The sequence below is a fragment of the Mizuhopecten yessoensis genome, unplaced genomic scaffold (genome assembly GCF_002113885.1).
Source record: "Mizuhopecten yessoensis strain PY_sf001 unplaced genomic scaffold, ASM211388v2 scaffold716357, whole genome shotgun sequence".
NCBI classification, from domain to species: domain Eukaryota; kingdom Metazoa; phylum Mollusca; class Bivalvia; order Pectinida; family Pectinidae; genus Mizuhopecten; species Mizuhopecten yessoensis.
The window spans coordinates 969,998-991,107 of NW_018480076.1; the positions used below are offsets into that span (position 1 = coordinate 969,998).

At 37.7% G+C, this 21,110-nt stretch overlaps 1 protein-coding gene across 3 annotated transcripts in view; it reads right to left on the reverse strand.

Moving 5' to 3' along the window:
* The window catches only part of LOC110443661 (mitogen-activated protein kinase kinase kinase 1-like), a 38,063-nt gene that overhangs the window by 8,144 nt on the left and 8,809 nt on the right, over positions 1-21,110 (reverse strand). For all 3 annotated transcript variants that reach the window (XM_021488017.1, XM_021488019.1, XM_021488018.1), the window contains 14 exons: positions 9,227-9,442; positions 8,384-8,542; positions 7,881-7,997; positions 7,241-7,392; positions 6,344-6,465; positions 6,056-6,146; positions 5,613-5,760; positions 5,149-5,391; positions 4,785-4,906; positions 4,036-4,127; positions 2,282-3,754; positions 1,842-2,008; positions 1,199-1,360; positions 433-595 (listed from right to left, as the gene is read on the reverse strand). In XM_021488017.1, coding sequence (XP_021343692.1) covers positions 433-595; positions 1,199-1,360; positions 1,842-2,008; positions 2,282-3,754; positions 4,036-4,127; positions 4,785-4,906; positions 5,149-5,391; positions 5,613-5,760; positions 6,056-6,146; positions 6,344-6,465; positions 7,241-7,392; positions 7,881-7,997; positions 8,384-8,542; positions 9,227-9,442 — 3,427 coding nt within the window. The remainder of the gene's footprint in view (positions 1-432; positions 596-1,198; positions 1,361-1,841; positions 2,009-2,281; positions 3,755-4,035; positions 4,128-4,784; positions 4,907-5,148; positions 5,392-5,612; positions 5,761-6,055; positions 6,147-6,343; positions 6,466-7,240; positions 7,393-7,880; positions 7,998-8,383; positions 8,543-9,226; positions 9,443-21,110) is intronic.

Below are 21,110 nucleotides of genomic sequence, written 5' to 3' on the forward strand. Positions count from 1 at the left end.
GGGGGGGTCGCAATCTCACTGCTTAGTGATTTAGTGATAGGCAATGAAATCCCATTCTGATGGGTTGTAAGCTTATCAGAGGTATGTGATTTCTTCATGTTCTAAAGAATAGACTTAATTTCAAATAAAAGGGTCACAGGATTTACCTATGCCTCAATGTATACTGTCAATATGTACCAAATTATCTCTTATTTAATCAAATACAAAGCATAAATAACATCACAGGTGATACTGATATTTATCATGAGCCCTGACTATGTCCAAAACTTATCTTTTGATGTACTATTATATGCTGATGAAAAAAGTCTATTTTATTTTTTATTTTTCAAACAATGAAATATTCAGCAGTAACCTTTCTTTACTTATTGGAGTTATCAATTCCCAATTACACATCTAGACTGGTTTATGAAAAAGTCCAGAGGTTTTACCCACCTGGCATCCACTCCACAAACATGTTGAAGTGGCAGCCCTGCCGCGTGGCACCCAATATTCTCACGATGTTGGGGTGGTTTAGTTTGGTCATCATGTGAATCTCTTCTGTGATGGCCTCCACCACCTTTTCCTGCTCTGAGGGGGTATTCCGGCAAAACGAAATCTGCAATGACAAATGAATGTGTTACAAGTAAATAGAAAGTCATAAAGCAAATCCTTATACATAAAGACATGCCCCACTACACCCTACCATCTGGGCCCCACTACACCCTACCATCTGGGCCCCACTACACCCTACCATCTGGGCCCCACTACACCCTACCATCTGGGCCCCACTACACCCTACCATCTGGGCCCCACTACACCCTACCATCTGGGCCCCACTACACCCTACCATCTGGGCCCCACTACACCCTACCATCTGGGCCCCACTACACCCTACCATCTGGGCCCCACTACACCCTACCATCTGGGCCCCACTACACCCTACCATCTGGGCCCCACTACACCCTACCATCTGGGCCCCACTACACCCTACCATCTGGGCCCCACTACACCCTACCATCTGGGCCCCACTACACCCTACCATCTGGGCCCCACTACACCCTACCATCTGGGCCCCAACTAGAGAGATTTACGTAAGTTGATAAAATATTGTTTTGCAATTGTTGCAAATTAAATAAAGTTCATTAACCAAAAAGCAAAAACAACATTGCACAAAATACGATTGAGTTAGTACTAAGAAAGTTTGACTAGTCATTTATACCTGTTTGACGGCCATGATTACGCCACTCTTCACATCTCTGGCCTGGTAACATGTGCTGTAAGCCCCTGTCCCAAGGAGGGGTCCTTTCACCCAGTGAACGTTCTCCAGGAACAGGGCGGGCTCGTTGGTGTTGTTACCTTCGGACACATTTTTACCATAGTCCTGGAATAACATTATAATATTAGCCACATAATGCACAATGATGGAGAATGTGATTATTTAAATCTTTTGAATTTCTTATTATTATAATCCAGGAAATATGCTTTCTGGAAATTTACATTTCATTTGTGGAGGATTTGTTTTTCAAGTGATGCGTTTTGCTTCATTAATCCTGATATTCTTTTTATTTCAGAATTTGCATCAGAACTCATTAAATATATCTATTTCAGATTAAAAAAAAATATACATATAAAAATGAATAAATACAGTATGGTATAGGGTATTTAACAGCAAATGATGCATTGATATGCATTACAAAATAGATAAAAATTTCATGATGGTACACTTAAAAATAAGGTACCTTCTCTAGGTAGGGATAAATTGAATCATCGAGTGGATCTATCCCTAGATTTATCTAGATTTATCCCTAAACAGGGGGTATGTTGTGATTTGTTGTGGGTTATTAACAATAAAAGAAGCTTACGTCTGGCTGTATGCGGATTGTGATGACTTGTTCCTTGTCTGTAGGGGTTAGCCCCGGTACAACAGGCTTAGGGGGCTCTATCCACGACACCTTCATGGCCTCTGATAGAGCAAGCGCCTCCTCCTTCTCAACCTCTTCCTTACACGCACACACCTTGTCATTGCCATCTAGCACCAAAAGTAAACCAACATCATTTCAAGATTATCAAAACTGACTAATAAGAAATGTCATTACATGTAGTACAGTTGGAGGGGGAAGCTAGAATAGGTAGAAAAACAAGAAACTTTATATGGCTACTAAAACCCTATGAAAGATAAAAGAAGAAGAAATAACTTCTTTAAAATGCTGTTGTCACTAATAATGTTTCTTAGGAAATTGATCTTTAAATCATTCAATAAGATGACCATATCAAGAACTGGCTTAAAAGATTTTATACTTACATGTATCCACTGTGTGGCTTGGAGAATGCTTGGGTGTGAGCAGTGTGACCTCTGTTTTAAAGGTCACAGGTTTCTCCCTGTCTGGTGTACATGACGGTGTACTTCCACAACAGCTTTGCTCCAATAATTCATCGCTGGAATTACCTCCATGTTTGGGCGTTGTAAGATATGACGTACTGGCTAAAGACCTTCGACGTGGCCGATCAAGAGAATCGTCCGAGGAGATTGTCTTTTCGTCCGAAGATATTGACAGGAGGCCACTCATGTTCACAGGTTTACATGTCTCATTATCACAGTCAAAGGAAAGGCACTGGGAGGCCAGAGGTTTGTGTTTAGTGGAAGACAACACTTCTTTCATGTCTGGCTCCTTATCACAGATTAAAAAACATTCACTATGATTAATGTAAGCGTTTTTACCCTTAGATTTACAATCACTAAAACCGATATCGTTCAGCACACTTTCAAAGTTTTTATTATCGTTCTCAACATTATTGTTTCTAATGTCACTTGAATTAATTCTTTGGACCACTGGAGGCGGAGACAAGGAAAACCGTTCATTTAAGATTTCATAACTTTTGGTCCTGGTTAAAGGTCTAGGTGGGATAGGGGGTGGAGTCTGTTTCCCAGGAGAGGACGGGGTCAACACACTGTGCGCTGGTGATCTTACTTTGTCTTTCACAAGAGGCATAGTATGTATGTCACTGACTAAATTTTCATCCTTCTCTAGCAATGGGACAGACAAGCAGCCTGTCCCTGCTTCGTCTACCTTGTCAGTTCTCCCACGCTGTTTCTTCCGACCTCTGATGGGTGTGTTTGGCGGCACAAGTGGGGCATGTTTGCTTGAGGTGCTAGCCTCACTTTGGCAGTCTGAGTGAGAGGAGGAAACCGTAGCTGGTGAAACGCAGCGAGGGCTAGAGACAGGTGTGTCAAATGGAGAGTCAACGGGAGAATTGTCAAAATTCCTACGATATTTTAACGTACCCTGATGCAATTCATTCACAATTTTTTCAGACAACTGAAAATCCTCCACTATGCGATACAGTCTTTTTTTCATTGATAAAGCTACATTTGAATCTAGGCCAATCAGTAACTCATCAAGATCTTCTATTATGTTGTCCATGTGAGCAGAAAACTTTGCAACAAGAAAAAAAACACGTCTGGCCATGCGGCTGACTCTCATGTGAGAATTTCCAACTGCCTTTACAGCAAATCTTGCACAGGAAACAAGTCGTTCATAATTTGAAGATCTAGTAGGTGAGGCTGCAGTGGCGCCCTCTACTTTGGAGGTCCCTTCATCATCAGCAGACGTTCCATCTGGAGGATGCCGAGGTAAAAGTTCATTTTGAAATTCTTCAAACATTCTTTGCAGTACGTACAGTCTACCTAGCAACCATTGCCAGGACACTGTGTCAGAATCGTAATCCTCCGTGGCACAGCTCACAATGTAATCCAAGCTATCCAAACCATATGTACCTGTGACAGAAAACAGGCTGGATTACTTCCCTTCTATCTATGCATAGTTATTACGAGATATGTTGGTGTTTCATAATCATATGTTAAATCCCCCCCCCCTATTGACGTTGTATCTGAATAAAATTAAATTTATCAATGCAGTCACTGCTTGCAAGGATTCTGTTTTCCGGAAATATTTCTTCGACACAAACAACTAAATAACATACTGCTATAATACATAAGTTTAAGAAAAGAAAACTGGTAAGATCACTGAAACTATCTTTTTAAACAAAAGTCCATACCTCCATTATGTATGTCCTTGCCAACTGGTAGTTCCCCTTCCTGTCCCTTAGCCAGCTCAATAGCTGTTGACAGGGACAACTGACTGGTCCGCCTGTAACACAGAAACCACTCATTTACACAAAACCAGAGCTCATTATACGGGCCATACGATTATAACATATTAATGAGTGTGTCATCCTCACTTGGACAGGGTCTACAATTTCTTTACAAAAAACCTCTTATGAATGATACTGGACAATCGTGTCATTCTCTTGTTGATCAAAAGTTCATGCTACTTGAATCCTTTTAGATCCGAACTTTCCTGTTCCTTGATTATCTCCCATCTATTACCTTGATATAGTCCTGTTAAAGCATTACTGCAGTGAATTATTATGAATGCAGAGTTATAATACCATTCCTCACCATTATAAATGGAGGTGTGAAAATTAGTACAGTAACTTCATGTACAACCTGATTCAGGTTCACAAATACAGGCCAACAGTGAAAGTTTGCTGGGCCAGAAATCAATTTTGAAAACCACTGAAAAGTAACATAAAATTTTGACAAGTCATTTAGGCTAGCAGTTTTAGAACCACTAGTCCAGCTGGAGATTACACAAGTCTCAAAGTAGTGGGCTATAATTATTGTGGAGGCCTGGTTTGTGTAAATGAAATGATTTGTTTAAGTAAGACTTGAAAGAAAGTACCCAGGAAGGTTTCATGTTATACTGTACAGTTGGCCAGACCCACACAGGATCCAGTACACATACCTATTGCCGTCTGTACACTTGACGATGATGGCGCTTATGACAGGGTTGAGGAGGTATTGTAGTCTCCGTCGCTGCAGCTGATCTCTGCATGGTGTGTACGAAAGGAATGTCCTCAAAGTCCGCTGGATAAGTAAACAGTACAAAGGTTACGATAATCGCTCTTAGCTTTCATATAAGATACATGTGCATATCAAACTGGCAAGGACAGAAAATTACATATTTAAATATTTGTGAACATTGATTTAAACTCATTTAAACATGTGATTTATCACTGTTGAGGTTATTTCATAATTGAAATTCATGCAAATTAGTCCTTATTTAAATATTACTCAAATTAAAAATGTTCCCCTAAGGAGATACTCACCAGACCTGCCACATAAACCTTGTATACAGGGTCTAGACACATGAGACTGAGGACCTGACAGCAGCACTCCAGCATCTTGTGTGTGGCGTCCTGTCTGACAGGGGAGGTAACCGTGCCTTGCCGACCCTCGGACATGTTTCTCATCAGCACTGCTCTGGTTTCCTTTCCAAGGTGCTTGAGTCCTGATTCACGAATTGACCAACTTTTGCTGAAGAAACAGGACACCAAATCCTCACCCAGTAACTGCCAAAAATCAACATCAAATTCACATAATGTAAATAACCTCAAAAAGATAAATGTCTTTTGTTTACCTTGGCTTAAATTTTTGCAGATAATTCATGAGATTCATCTCTAACAAATCATACAAGACTTCTGAATTTCATATTCATAACACAAAACAGTTAATACAATTACTGCAAAAATAGAAAATTAATATACAATGTACAGTTTCTGTTAGCACCTACCTCCACCCAGGGAGCTGCTAGGGATACATGCTCAGGAGGTATAGGCTCTGCGTACGGCAGGCGTTCCTCGCCTTCTAAGGGAAGGGGAGACGACGCCCTCGTATTGGGGGGTACCATTGGGGAGTCACTGCTTGCTGAGGTACCATCACTGTCAGAAATGGAAATTTAATTATGGTAAGCACTTATTAGAGCTATTAGGATACATATTTCATACATCTTTGTCAAGAGTTTTGTGTATAAGAGAAAGTTATTTTTCTATTGATACCAATAATTCTTTCTAGATAGTATCAAACAATACAGGAAAGTATTTTAAATCAAAATATAATGTCTAAAAACATATAGCACATTGCTGTACTTAAACTCCAAGGAAACTGTCAATTGACATTTGGTTTACCTTTGTATTTACTTTTAACCACACTTCTATATTTGTGTTACAAGCTCACCTTCGGACTTCTAATAATTTGTTCACTTTCCATTTGGTCCTACACAGTGGGCAAATCAGAGGGTCATTTTGTCGTCGGCACAGTTCAAACCCTGACAACAAAGAAAAGATAAACAAGGTCAACCTATCGTTCAGAACCAAACTTTCTCTGCATTATAAAAGACAATCATTAAATTCACACGTCTTTAAATGAATTTCACAACACCAAACTGATTCACGAAATGGTATACTAAAACATATGGACGTTGAATCGTTTTAACTAGAGCCTGTGGCCGGTGGACCTACTTACACACAGCAATACAATGGTGATGGAGACGGTTCTGACAACCATCCTCACACTTTAGTAGACTCTCCCCTTCCAGCATTTCCAACAGGCATATAGGGCATGTGTCATCCTCCTCCTTCTGACTCCTAGAAGTTAACCAATACACATCTAATGTTGGTAACAACACAATGATAAGGTACTCTGCTTGTGATGGAACTCTGGATTTTCTATATTCAATCTCTTTGAGACATTCAGTTTACGACTGTAATACCATAGTATATTTCACCTTTTTTATTAAATGTTTTACTGATTGTTTCTCAAAAAGCTGTGATTTACAATGCAACTTCCTTTAAACATCAGTAGTAAATGAATTTCTGTCACAGATATTTTTTGCAAAGACTTTTGATGAATATTTCCCTTATTTTGGAAAAAAAAAGTTCAAAATTTACTACATGACTATTAACAATGCCACTAGCAAACTTGGACCTTAATTACTGATATTTCGTCCATCTCGAAAGGAAAAGGATTCTGACTGAATTATCAATTTTAAATCTAGAGCTAGAAATTGTCAGTTTGCTAGTTAATAATCTACCAATGATAAATTTGGACCTAGATATTGTAGGTCTTACAAAAAGGGTATAGTTTAGGTTAGCATATAAACTACCTATGGTAAATTTGGTCAATCTACCTCAGACAGAGTAGGTTTGTTGACTGAACTACCATTGGTACATAAGACCTCGGAGACTATATTTACGAACCCTAGATCTGCCTCAGACAGTGCAAGCTTTGTTGACTGAACTACCATTGGTACGTAAGACCTCAGAGACTATATTTACTAACCATAGATCTGCCTCAGAGGGAGTAGGTTTGTTGACTGAACTACCTTTGGAGCGTAAGACCTTGGAGACTATATTTACTAACCCTAGATCTGCTTCAGAGGGAGCAGGGGTCGAGTCGTCGGAGGGAGCACCAGTTTGTTCCTCTATTTTCTTCAGCTGTTTCAGCTTTTCCTCCTTCCTATTCTGTATCCGCGAGGAGATTTTTTCGTGGTAGTCCCTGAACAGAGACTCAACCTAGATGTAAATTAAAACAAATAAAGAAATAAATAATTCATAACATATCATATTGACATGTAAATCCTAGAAATTTAAATCATAAGGTGTATTCATGAACATAAGAAAACTACCAGCCAAGAAATGTTCACATGTAATTAATAAATAAGATGATACATCTAATCTTCTTATTAGGTGTTAGTCACATACATCCCTTTCTGTATGGTAAAACCAATTAATTTTATAGATTATACTGTCAGAAATAGTACCAGATTATCATACATAGGAACAGAAAAACAATATCCAAATCTAAAACACTTCCCGTATGCATGTATTATAATACATGTAAGTTTATTTCAAATACTAAAGTCAATTTCCTCAACTGATTTTGAGATCAATTAAGCCTCCTAAATTGTTTTAATAAAATTATTTTCTGCTTACTTAACAATAAGCTTTACTGAGGATATGAAAAACATCTTTCATTGAAAGAAGTCTGCTTGAAAACCTACCTCATAGTTCTTGAGGGTTTTGCTGCCTAGTAAAGGGTCGCCTTCACTGACCTGGAAAACCCTCAGCATGACAAAGAGGACATGGACACAGTGAGGACCCTTACCACAGCTGCACGACTGTAATATAATCACAGGAAAATCAGACAATTATCAATACATACCAATGAAAATATAGGCTAAGTTTTTGTATGTATATGTTTCTACATCAGTAATTTCCTCACTCCAAATTTTGAATGAAATTTTGTAAAGATTATAAATAAATTTAAACTTGATAATTATTCTGTTGATGAAAATGAGTGCCTTAAATACATTGATTAGAGGAGTATGATAAATGAGACTGCAATGAACATTTGATGAACAAAGATATTTTAAATATGTATTATCATTAAATGCAGACGTTATTTTGATCTTTGTATTATGTCACAGGCTATTTTGCTAGATGACAAAAGAACTTTTAGGTCAAACATCCAAACATCAACTATAAGTTGACCTTTGACCTGTACCTGTGGGCCAATGATAACTCTGAATTTGTGGTCAGGGGAGTCACCGCCTATGAGGAAGGAGTTTGGCCCCATCTGTTGTAGGAGGTAGAGACGAAGTCGGAGCACCTTGGCGATTCTGCTCTTCGTCAGCTGACCTCCGCCAGGTGTGGACTTGTTGAACTGAAATCAAATCAAGGAGAAGTTGATCATTCTAGAACTGTCTGAAGTGATACTGAATATTGATAGAATCAGTTGTACCATTAATACTATAGGAAATGTTCAAGCTGTGATGCATTTTTTTGTTGTTGATATTTTAGTTTGTGATGAACACAAACACTTTGTTATAGTCAATCTGTGCTATTAAGAAATCACTGAGCAAAGAAAATACCAAGTTTAGAATGAAGGGCTTTGGACATATACATGAAATTTAGGATGAAAAAATGACTATGCAAAAACACGAGTACATGTACTAGGTAACCATGTTCTACTGATGAAGCAAAATAAATAAAAACAATATTGGAGAGATGGAAAATTAGTTATACTACCCTAACGATGCGCATACTTTGCAAGAGGTTATATTACAATCAGTGAAAGTTAATCAATCTTAGCAATCTTCTTTATTTCAAGATTGGGTCAATTTTAATGCTAATCTTGTGTAACATTTTAAAACAGTTTTGTGCAAGGGAATAATGAAAAAACATAATAACATGTATGAACAGTGCTCTAGCCTCTGCTGTAGTTTTTATATTTAGTGTACTCTACAGAAATTTTCTTTTTCATTATTCATTCTTTTTATTGTTTTTCAGAAACTATAGTGCCTTCTTTTGTCATCATTTGAAAACTAGTACTATCACTTTGTATTACCGAGTTGTTGGGAGAGACCCTCTTCCTCTGGAAACTTGTGTTTGGAGTAAGGTTGACCACCTGTTTGGTGAAGGCTGATTCACCGCGGTTGAAGGACCCATTTCCGCGGTTGATTGACCCGTTACGATTGATTGAATTGCTGCGATTGATTGATCCACTGCGGTTGACTGAGCCATTTCGATTTAGGGAATTCTTTCTGTGAACTCCGGGTGATGTCTGAAAAATAAAAAAATACGTCAGACAAATGTGAATCTTGAAGTCATTGTATATTATTCAAAATGCAATTATTAATCAAATGAATTGAAAATTAGTTAGTTCGGCATACATCCAGCAAAACATAAATCAATCAAAACATTACTTATACAATGTGATAGCAGCTTACATTTTATTATCTATAGTTACAAGTACATTTAGATAAATATGTGGAGCACTGTATGCCCTTACAATATTTTATGCAAAGCACATGCACACTTGTTCCCCGAAGTCTTCCAAGTGTCAGTATACTTATGGCCTAAGTGCACTCAACCATGGTAGGCACCTAGATACAAATCGTATTTGCAATGTGTCTGTGCATATGTTGACATATATGTTTGTAAGACCTGTACAAGTAGCAGACCATACAGAATAGGTGTTATGGTTATCTATATTTCTACCTAGGTACAAAGTTTACAAATAAGTTAAAATATACAGAGAACAGGAAAATATCCTAAATAACATACACTATGTTTGCAATGTCATTAGTCATTCTGAAACAATTTGTAATGTCAGTTGTCATATACTTAAAACCAAATTTGCAGGGCAACAATTTGTAATGTCAGTTGTCATATACTAGAAACCACATTTGCGGGGTAACAATTTGTATTGTCAGTTGTCATATACTAGCTAGAAACCATATTTGTGGGGTAAGAATTTGTAATGTCAGTTGTCATATACTAGAAATCACATTTGTGGGGTAACAATTTGTAATGTCTGTTGTCATATATTAGAAACCACATTTGTGGGGTAACAATTTGTAATGGCAGTTGTCATATTCTAGAAACTACATTTGTGGGGTAACAATTTGTAATGTCAGTTGTCATATACTAGAAACCACATTTGTAGGGTAACAATTTGTAATGTCTGTTGTCATATACTAGAAACTACATTTGTGGGGTAACAATTTGTAATGTCAGTTGTCATATACTAGAAACCACATTTGCGGGGTAACAATTTGTATTGTTACACCTCAAGTGAATTTCTAGCTATTTGATTGGTTGGGAGAAAATTAAACAAAAATCTCTGTCACCTTCCAAAAATACATTGGTTTTAAGGGGCGCGGGTGATATTGCCATGAGACAGTGAAAAATGTCACATGTGCGAAAAATGTGCGTTCACCGCTTCGTTTCCCTACCGTGATGGTCACAAGAACGTTTGACGGCAACAGTCAATTTCATCAAGCGCCGGTGCGATAGCGATTGTAAACAGCAGACTATCAACAAACAAGATGTCATTATCGAGGATTGCTGCCGTTTCTGAGCTACAAAGACTTTTGGTGTAACAAAATAGATATGTCATTCATTAGCAGGTGACAGTGAATATTGTTAACCCTCAAAAACCCATTGTCACCGGAGGCGAAGCCGAGGGTGACAATGGTTTTTCTCGGGTTGACAATATTCACTGTCACCTGCTAATGAATGTCATATTTATATAATGTCAGTTGTCACATACTAGAAACTATATTTGCGAGGTAACAATTTGTAATGTCATGATCAGTTGTCATAATTGAAACAATATTAGGCAAATATGAATTTGAAATATTATCAGTTGTAATAATGGAACAAATGCAGGTGTCTGATGTGCTATCAGATAACACATGTTGTGTTTCATAGGACCCCAGGTGTAATCCTGAATAACATACATTGTTTTATGACGTCAGTTATGATATAACACATGATGTATGTTTAATAATGATGTCAGTTGTGATATTATCTGTTTTATAATGCCATTAGTTTTGGTATTAGACTACATGTATACATGGTGTGTGTTCCAATGCTATCATCACCTGTCGTTGTTATATAAAGTCCCGCCAATAGATCGGGTTCTCAGGTTTACTAGATAACCTATGGTTAACCTTTACACCTGTGCATTATGCTACACATCTTCTGTTTAACAAGATATCTTCTTTATCAGATACACAGTCCTATAACAAAACTGGATCGCATCAATGTCAAAAACACTAACACTTCACAGCTTACTATAATCATAAATAATGTCAATTACCCAGGTAAACTGATTATCAAGTCAGGATCAGGAGCAAGAAGTTTATGTGGAATAAATTATCTCTCGATTCCCGGTAATACCACACGGAGACCTTGAACAACATTGGCTGTATCATAGACATACAATATATATTTAGTTCCTTACAAAACCACAACAACAAACGCCCTCTGCTGTGGCCGATCATTAGCCACAACACAGGAAATAAATCTGAGATAGTACTTGAGTGTTTAAGTACCCAGTGGGATCAATAGGGGGATTGTGTTCTCTCTCACCACAGCTCTGACCCCCAGGGCCTGTCAACTCTCACATCTATTTCATTTGATAAGTAAGATGTAAAATGTCGCTGGGTAGGGATATATACAGTTTAGGTGTATTGGTGTGTTACTTTAACTTCACCATTGATAAGTAAGATGTAAGATGTCAGTGTGTAGGGAGATACACAGTTCAATGGTGTATTGGTGTGTTACTTTAACTTCACCATTGTTAAGTAAGATGTGATATGTCAGTGTGTAGGGAGATACACAGTTCAATGGTTTAATGGTGTGGTATTTTAATTTCACCATTGATAAGTAAGATGTAAGATGTCAGTGTGTAGGGAGATATACAGTTCAATGGTGTATTGGTGTGTTACTTTAATTTTACCATTGATAAGTAAGATGTAAGATGTCAGTGTGTAGGGAGATACACAGTTCAATGGTGTAATGGTGTGGTATTTTAATTTCACCATTGATAAGTAAGATGTAAGATGTCAGTGTGTAGGCAGATACACAGTTCAATGGTGTAATGGTGTGTTACTTTAATTTTACCATTGATAAGTAAGATGTAAGATGTTACTGTGTAGGGAGATATACAGTTCAATGGTGTATTGGTGTGTTACTTTAATCTCGCCATTGATAAGTAAGATGTAAGATGTTACTGTGTAGGGAGATATACAGTTCAATGGTGTAATGGTGTGTTACTTTAATTTTACCATTGATAAGTAAGATGTAAGATGTTACTGTGTAGGAAGATATACAGTTCAATGGTGTAATGGTGTGTTACTTTAATTTCACCATTGATAAGTAAGATGTGATATGTCAGTGTGTAGGGAGATACACAGTTCAATGGTGTAATGGTGTGTAACTTTAATCTCACCATTGATAAGTAAGATGTAAGATGTTACTGTGTAGGGAGATATACAGTTCAATGGTGTATTGGTGTGTAACTTTAATTTCACCATTGATAAGTAAGATGTGATATGTCACTGTGTAGGAGATTCAGGGGAGATATAGTTCTACCATATCACTTTTAAATTTATAATTATTTTTCTCTTAACTCATTCACCCCTGAAGACACATTTAAACTCTTCCAATTCAAAGGTTGGAATAGTTCATTATGAAATTTCAGGGGTGAGTAATTTAACCTAGTTCTTACTTTGTCCTCACAACCATCATACCGGTACTCAATTAATTAATTGTCATATGTATTGTTATGTACCATTCATACAAATACTGCTGGTGCAAGTACTAGTGTGTACTCAAATTAAGTCAATCAATCAATATCAATCTAAAGATAAATGCTTGAACACTATATATCAATTGTCTCAATTTCTTATCAATTGTTTCCACAAAAACTGTTAAAAACTGGAAGTGTAATTTACTTAGCAAAAAGACTGTATAAGGTTGGCATATCTCATGATCATGTTTTTAGTTATTTCTTTATTTTATATTCCAGTGCAGAAAATAGTACAGCTACAACCTTGTTATGTACATGATGTGAGGTTCACACTACAAATGGCAAAATTGGAAAAAATTAATGGTTAAAACATACACAATCATACCTAGTTATAATGCAATCATGTCTCAAGTAGTAAAAACAAAAGTAGAAAAATGGTACTTTACAATGTTTTAAACCTGCAGTACGCATTACTTAAATATAAAATTTAGACCCCCCCCCCCCCCCCCCCCCCCCCCCCCCCCCAAATAATCTTAAATCCACTTAATCTCATTATACTCTTTAAATCGTCATGAAATTAGCTATAGGCCATTTTTTTTATCAAAACAAATGTACATGTTTTAAATACCACCAAAGACTACGGTGGCCTCATGCCCTCATGCGTAAATAATACCTTGATATATATCTAACATCACTTGTACATTACAGAAAAAAAACCTAACAAACACACACCAGATGATAAATGATAATAGGAAAAAAAAAGGTTCACACACAACATCTAAGTGATATCTACCGAGCCATTCCTTCCCATCGCCCAATAAGTTGTCAGTCTCCTTTATTTCCGCTGTAGTTCCAGTGGTACACAGAGTGACATTACAACTGTGACATTGTCTTGTGAGGCTAGAGACACTGGGATGACAATATTGGTTAAGGCCGGGGAAGAGAACAAAGGAGGCCACTGTGACTCATCTTCACAAACTTCTCTGCACCATCCATGCTATTTGTAATAATCTAGATTGGCTGATTGGGTAAACGTTCCTCCACAGATCTTTTTTTTTTAACATTTACTGATCAGTTTACGATAAGATAATTTGTGAGGCTGTGAATTATATTTTGCTGCACCTAAAACTTGCTACTTATTCCCACCCTCTGCCCCTTGTTTAAAAGTTTTAAATCCTGGTGGTCACATTGACTATATTTTACAAGAAAATCACATCTTTGTGGTATTGTTTCTCCGTACCACATAGATACCATCAATAACATTTACAAGAAAAAGACCATCATGGACCTAGTTATAATACATACAAAGGCACATCAATAATGGCATAACTATGCCTTCCATGGGTATTTAACAGATCAATAAAAGAGTTCTATGCTTGAATTTGATATTAAATTCATTTAATCTAATTGTGCAGTGGGGTTTGGAGATAGCACAATGAGTCATATATAGTCACCATTGTACCAGCATTTTCTAATGAGTCTTTATGAGCAGGGTATACTAATCATTAAGACCCCTGGGCAGGGTAAACTACGGGAGTGTCATGGGCAGGGTAAACTACGGGAGTGTCATGGGCAGGGTAAACTATGGGAGTGTCATGGGCAGGGTAAACTACGGGAGTGTCATGGGCAGGGTAAACTAATGAAGAGTCATTGGCAGGGTAAACTGATGAAGAGTCATTAGCAGGGAATACTGATGAAGAGTCATTAGCAGGAAAAACTGATGAAGAGTCATTAGCAGGGTAAACTGATGAAGAGTCATTAGCAGGGTAAACTGATGAAGAGACATTAGCAGGGTAAACTGATGAAGAGTCATGGGCAGGGTAAACTGATGAAGAGTCATTAGCAGGAAAAACTGATGAAGAGTCATGGGCAGGAAAAACTGATGAAGAGTCATTAGCAGAGTCAACTGATGAAGAGTCATTAGCAGGAAAAATTGATGAAGAGTCATGGGCAGGGTAAACTGATGAAGAGTCAAAAGCAGGGTCAACTGATGAAGAGTCATTAGCAGGAAAAACTGATGAAGAGTCATGGGCACGTTAAACTGATGAAGAGTCATTAGCAGGGTAAACTGATGAAGAGTCATTAGCAGGAAAAACTGATGAAGAGTCATGGGCAGGGTAAACTGATGAAGAGTCATTAGCAGAGTCAACTGATGAAGAGTCATTACCAGGAAAAATTGATGAAGAGTCATGGGCAGGGTAAACTGATGAAGAGTCATAAGCAGGGTAAACTGATGAAGAGTCATGGGCAGGGTAAACTGTTGAAGAGTCAAAAGCAGGGTCAACTGATGAAGAGTCATAAGCAGGGTAAACTGAGGAAGAGTCAGAAGCAGGGTCAACTGATGAAGAGTCATAAGCAGGGTCAACTGATGAAGAATCATAACCAGGGTAAACTGATGAAGAGTCATAAGCAGGGTCAACTGATGAAGAGTCATAAGCAGGGTCAACTGATGAAGAGTCATTAGCAGGGTCAACTGATGAAGAGTCATTAGCAGGGTAAACTGATGAAGAGTCATAAGCAGGGTCAATTGATGAAGAGTCATAAGCAGGGTCAACTGATGAAGAGTCATAAGCAGGGTCAACTGATGAAGAGTCATTAGCAGGGTAAACTGATGAAGAGTCATGGGCAGGGTAAACTGATGAAGAGTCAAAAGCAGGGTCAACTGATGAAGAGTCATAAGCAGGGTAAACTGATGAAGAGTCATTAGCAGGGGAAACTGATGAAGAGTCAAAAGCAGGGTCAACTGATGAAGAGTCAGAAGCAGGGTCAACTGATGAAGAGTCAGAAGCAGGGTCAACTGATGAAGAGTCATGGGCAGGGTAAACTGATGAAGAGTCATAAGCAGGGTGAATTGATGAAGAGTCATAAGCAGGGTCAATTGATGAAGAGTCATAAGCAGGGTCAACTGATGAAGAGTCATAAGCAGGGTCAACTGATGAAGAGTCATAAGTAGGATTAGGTAGCGGTATATACTTGCATTGCTGCACATGTTCAGTGATACATACATGTATAATCAAGCGCTACTGCATATTTGGTTAATGGGCATTGGACAAGTTTTATTGTTGCTGCCCTTTGAAATGACGCTTTGACCAGTAAGAAGAAATATATGTATTAATCACGACTGAGTAAAAAACTAAACAAAATGTTCCGTGTTTGAAGGATTTTGTAATTTCAATTTGGCAGTGCCATATTGACTATCGATGCTCATGTAACTGAAAACCGTTCAGTTTTAATATGCACTTGAAAGAGAACATCCCATGTGTATTGAAATGAAACCGTGAACATTAGGTGGTAACTAAATATACTAGGTATTATACTCCTTACAAGGTGGAGCACTAGCTATTATAGTCCTAACCCGGTAGAGTTTCAGTATTGTATCACTGATATTAACCTGTCTGTATGTTTATGTATTCAGTGACTGATAACAGGAAGTCAGTATAATAAATCACCCGTGTGGGCACCAGATCATTGTGAGGATCAGCACCCAGTGTTCCAGGGGTCATCCTACACTGGGATCCCCCGGGGTCATCTACATGTACACTTAAAGGTCAGGAGATCCCCCCTGCTGGCCAGCTAGGCGCCAAACATACGCAGGAACAAGTCACAAAATACTGTTTAAATTGGCCAAGCTTTATTTACATGTAACAAAACTATCAGTTTTGCACCTGTGCCTGATCACTTACCGGTTAGATTATCCTACCTGTGGACTTTTACCAGCTAGATTCTATTACCTGAAGGATCAGCAGAAGCTAGATGTGTTCATGTAGCTACATACAATACAGGTTTAAATACCACATAATGGCTGCAATTACACACTACATGCACATGGCCACCGCCCATTACGGAAACCTATTGTTCACCTAGGTTTTTACTACTGTTGGTGTAATTGGCATATCAGCTTTTCAGTCAACATCTCATGAGCAGACTCTTCTATGTATGAAACTAACTTTTTATATACTAACGATGTGATAGAATTCACTGTTAACTGTAACATTTTATTTGTGGTAATAATTTAAGCCATGATTTTAATTTAGTGTTTTTGCATCAACTTTTATTGAGTTAAATTGATGTAGAGAGAACGTGAAATTAAAAGTTCAGTAAAAATATACCGAAATATTTTTTAACAGGCAGAGGTAGTTACTATCCAAATTCATATCTAGTCTTGTTAACATTTATATTTCAAATATACTCAAAGATAACACAGTAGCTATAGACAATCACATAGATCTGTTCAAAGGGAAAATAATATACAACAAGAGGCCCATGGACCTTAATGGTCATCTGAGTCCTACAGTATTTATTTTTGTTGTTGAAATATGTACCAATTTGAGTAAAAAATTGTTAAGTATAACGTTAACTTAAGTTTGTCAGGACTATGAGCTGATCTTTCCTAGACCGATTTTCAGTTAGATCGGCCTATTAGAACTTGTTTTTAAGTTTGAAATAGTTTTTCAAAATGGCGTCTGTGTCAGCCATATTGTATTTCTGATAGACCCGCAAAATAACAACACTTTGTCAGGACCATGAGTCGATCATTCCTATAAAGTTTCAGTTTAATCGGCCTAGCAGAACTTGACTTTAAGTTTGAAATAGTTTTTCAAAATGGCGGCCGTGTCAGCCATATTGAATTTCTGATAGACCCGCAAAATAACAACACTTTGTCAGGACCATGAGTCGATCATTCCTACCAAGTTTCAGTTCAATCGGCCTAGCAGAACTTGACTTTAAGTTTGAAATAGTTTTTCAAAATGGCGGCTGTGGTGGCCATATTGGATTTCTGATTGACCCAAAAAATAACAACACTTTGTCAGGACCATGAGTCGATCATTCCTACAAAGTTTCAGTTCAATCGGCCTAGCAGAACTTGACTTTAAGTTTGAAATAGTTTTTCAAAATAGCGGCCGTGGCGGCCATATTGGATTTCTGATTGACCCGAAAAATAACAACACTTGGTCAGGGAGATGTCAGTAACCTTCCCATGAAATATTAATGAAATCCCTCTACCGGTATTTCAGCTTAAGTTGAAAATGTAAAATGTTAATGGACGACGGACGAAGAGGGATAGCAATAGGTCACTTGAGCTAAAGCTCAGGTGACCTAAAACTGTATAGATCTAGACTACATTGCCGTCCGAAGAAGAAGGAAGGAATATGCTTTTTAAAACTAAAGATTACACTATTGCAGTATTACATGTAATATCATCAACAGGATGGCTGACTAATACCCCCGCTTGAGCCAAGTTATGTTTATTTGAGTTATACTTCAACGTATTTAGCAGGATAAATAATATTTTTATTTAAGGGGCATAACTCCATCAAAAAGGGTTGACATCCAAAATTAAAATGCCGGTGCACAACTTCATAAGATACGGATCAGTCATGATGCAAAGTTTTAATAAAATTCACCTGTTAGTTAGGGAAGAGTTGCGCGGACAAGTATTTCACAAAATGGGGCATAACTCCATCAAAAGGGTCGAAATCCCAAATTAAAATGCCGGGGCACAACTACATAAGATACTGATCATTCATGCAAAGTTTCAATGAAATCCACCTGTTAATTAAGGAGGAGTTTTCCGGACAAGTTACTGCAGACGACAGACAGACAGACAGGGTGATTCCGGTATACACCCCCTAACTTCATTGCGGGGATATAAATACTCATCTGGATAGATATTTTATGGGGATGAATATTTTATGTCACCATGCTAGGCTTTTTGGAGAACCAAAATTTCCCAAGACAAGAGAGTAGAATAAACAGTGAAAAGGTTGTTACTGTATCAATGTATAGTTCCTCACTAGGTCCCTAATGACTTTTAATGTGTTCAAAGTCGCTAAAAATGATCATGGTTCCCAGAAAGTTCTGACTTCTCTGAATTAATTCTGTTTTATTTGGAATTGTTATACATAGTCGCTTTGAGATTCACAGGGTCAACAACTATCATTCTTGAGTCTAACTCTTCAACAAGTAGAAGATGAAGAAGATGTACATGTTCAGTACGAAGTATTCACAATCAATTTCTTACAAAATGATACTTTAAATACCCCCCCCCCCCCCCCCCCAAAAAAAAAAAACCAAAAACCCCCCCCCCCCCCTCCCAAAAAAAATAATTTATGGGCCAATAAACACTGCTTGATGACAGGAAAAGGTTTCAATAAACACAGGTGTACCACACTCATGGCCCTAGGACTCCAGAAATCCCCACAAAACTCTAAATCACACCACATTCTATTTACATGTTAAAAACGTGACTCATAAAATAAAAAAGAAACTATCTTCTTCATTCATGGGTATTGAAGTTTGAAATATGGTGAATCATCTCTATATCAGTATGCACAGAGGGATTTAACCACTGTTGTGTGGTTTCCTCAAAACATTTGCCGCTTCCACAACCAATATCTCGTAAGTGGAACAGCTTGGCCCGCTTCATAAGATACTCAGGGGGGCTAAAACCAGCTACTGCGATCAGTCATTCAGTCATCGCTACCTTATCTTACCTGTTCTGTTTTTGTTTACTCACACTTAAATCAGTTACAAGGTAAATAGACATAAAATGTTATAATCGGAAAATTCAAGTTCAGGTATGGACAGGAGGCTAACAACTTGTACCCAGTCAACTTGATCTGTGTATTAGAATATCGTAAAGCAATAAACACTGGTGGCCACGCTGCCTATGTGGTCCCTATACCCTCTGCATACCAGCAGTAATTAGGCCTGACATGAGAAACAATGAAGCCTAGCCGGAACAAATGTACATTAGATCTATGTGTACCAAGTGACGCTTTACAGAATAGTGATATATATATACATATACCAGGTACTAGCACAGTTACCTGGGTCCAGAGAAATGTGTCAGCATACTATACAGAACTGCAAAGAGTAGCAACATTTCATGATTTGTTGACAGGCTCTATGAATACTATAGAGTTACAGCTTAAAAGGGGTGTAAAAGTATCTCAGTGTGGATAACTTTTCTATTTACAGCATGTGTTACATTGTGTAGAAAAAAGTTGGCATTTTTAATCTCCTCAGATGATAAATGATATGAAAAACGAAGTAATGCCCCAGAAACATTTCCTTTATTGTCAAGTGGAAGTGCAATGAAGTCGTTTCCTTTCCTGTAAGTGGAGTAGAAGATAGAGGTCACCTTGACCCACTTATGATTTGAAATATGCTTTCATTCATAGATCTAACACAGTCTAACACTGCATGAAGTTTTGTGAACCTTCATGGAAATACAATGAAATTATGGCCCTACTCCTAAATGAAAATAAGATTTGTTTCCTTGGCCATCCTTTCCTTATTTTCTTTATGCATACTATCAATTGCCAACTCTCCCTATGAATGAGGGAGACTCCCGATTTTGGACCCTTAAATTTAGTAGTTTCAGCCAGAGAGTCCTTTTATGATCTCATCTGAAAGAACAACTCAAGATATATAATTTTAAATGGTTACTTTGTCTCTAGGGAGTATATAAACATTTTATCTATGTTTTAATATTGAGCATGCAGAATCTCCCCCGTGGAAATTGTAAACAGTTGGCAAGTCTGTTAATGGAGATTCACCAAATTTAATGAGTTTTTTACAAATAGGGGTGGGGGTTTGTTGCATACCATAACTTGGTCACAATGACCTAAATTTAGAATAAAAGAAATTTGTTCCAGAAATTATCGGTCACTGTGACTGAGTTATGATATGCTACAAACCTCACCTCTAGGTGTAGCAGCCTATGAAGGACTATCCGAAATAGGGTCAATCAGAGTTTGAACTATCACTAGCTAGAAAATTATTGTTTTTATTGAAAAAAATATGTGTTCGAACTATCCGCCGATTCGAACTGACCGGAGGTTTACCGTAAGTTGTCCCTGTATGAAAAGTGATGAAACAAATTTCCTTTGATTTTAAGTGAAACTAGATTTAATTGAAAGTTAGGGCTTCACTGATACCCCCACTCCCTGATATCTACAAAGTTAGGGCTTCACTGACACCCCCACTCCCTGATATCTACAAAGTTAGGGCTTCACTGATACCCCCATTCCCTGATATCTACAAAGTTAGGGCTTCACTGATACCCCCATTCCCTGATATCTACAAAGTTTGAAGCCCATTAATGACTGAGTTACATGCTGCAGAAACCTATGATATGCCATATTTTCATACTTGCTGTCAAGGTCAAAGGTGAAAATGAGGTCAC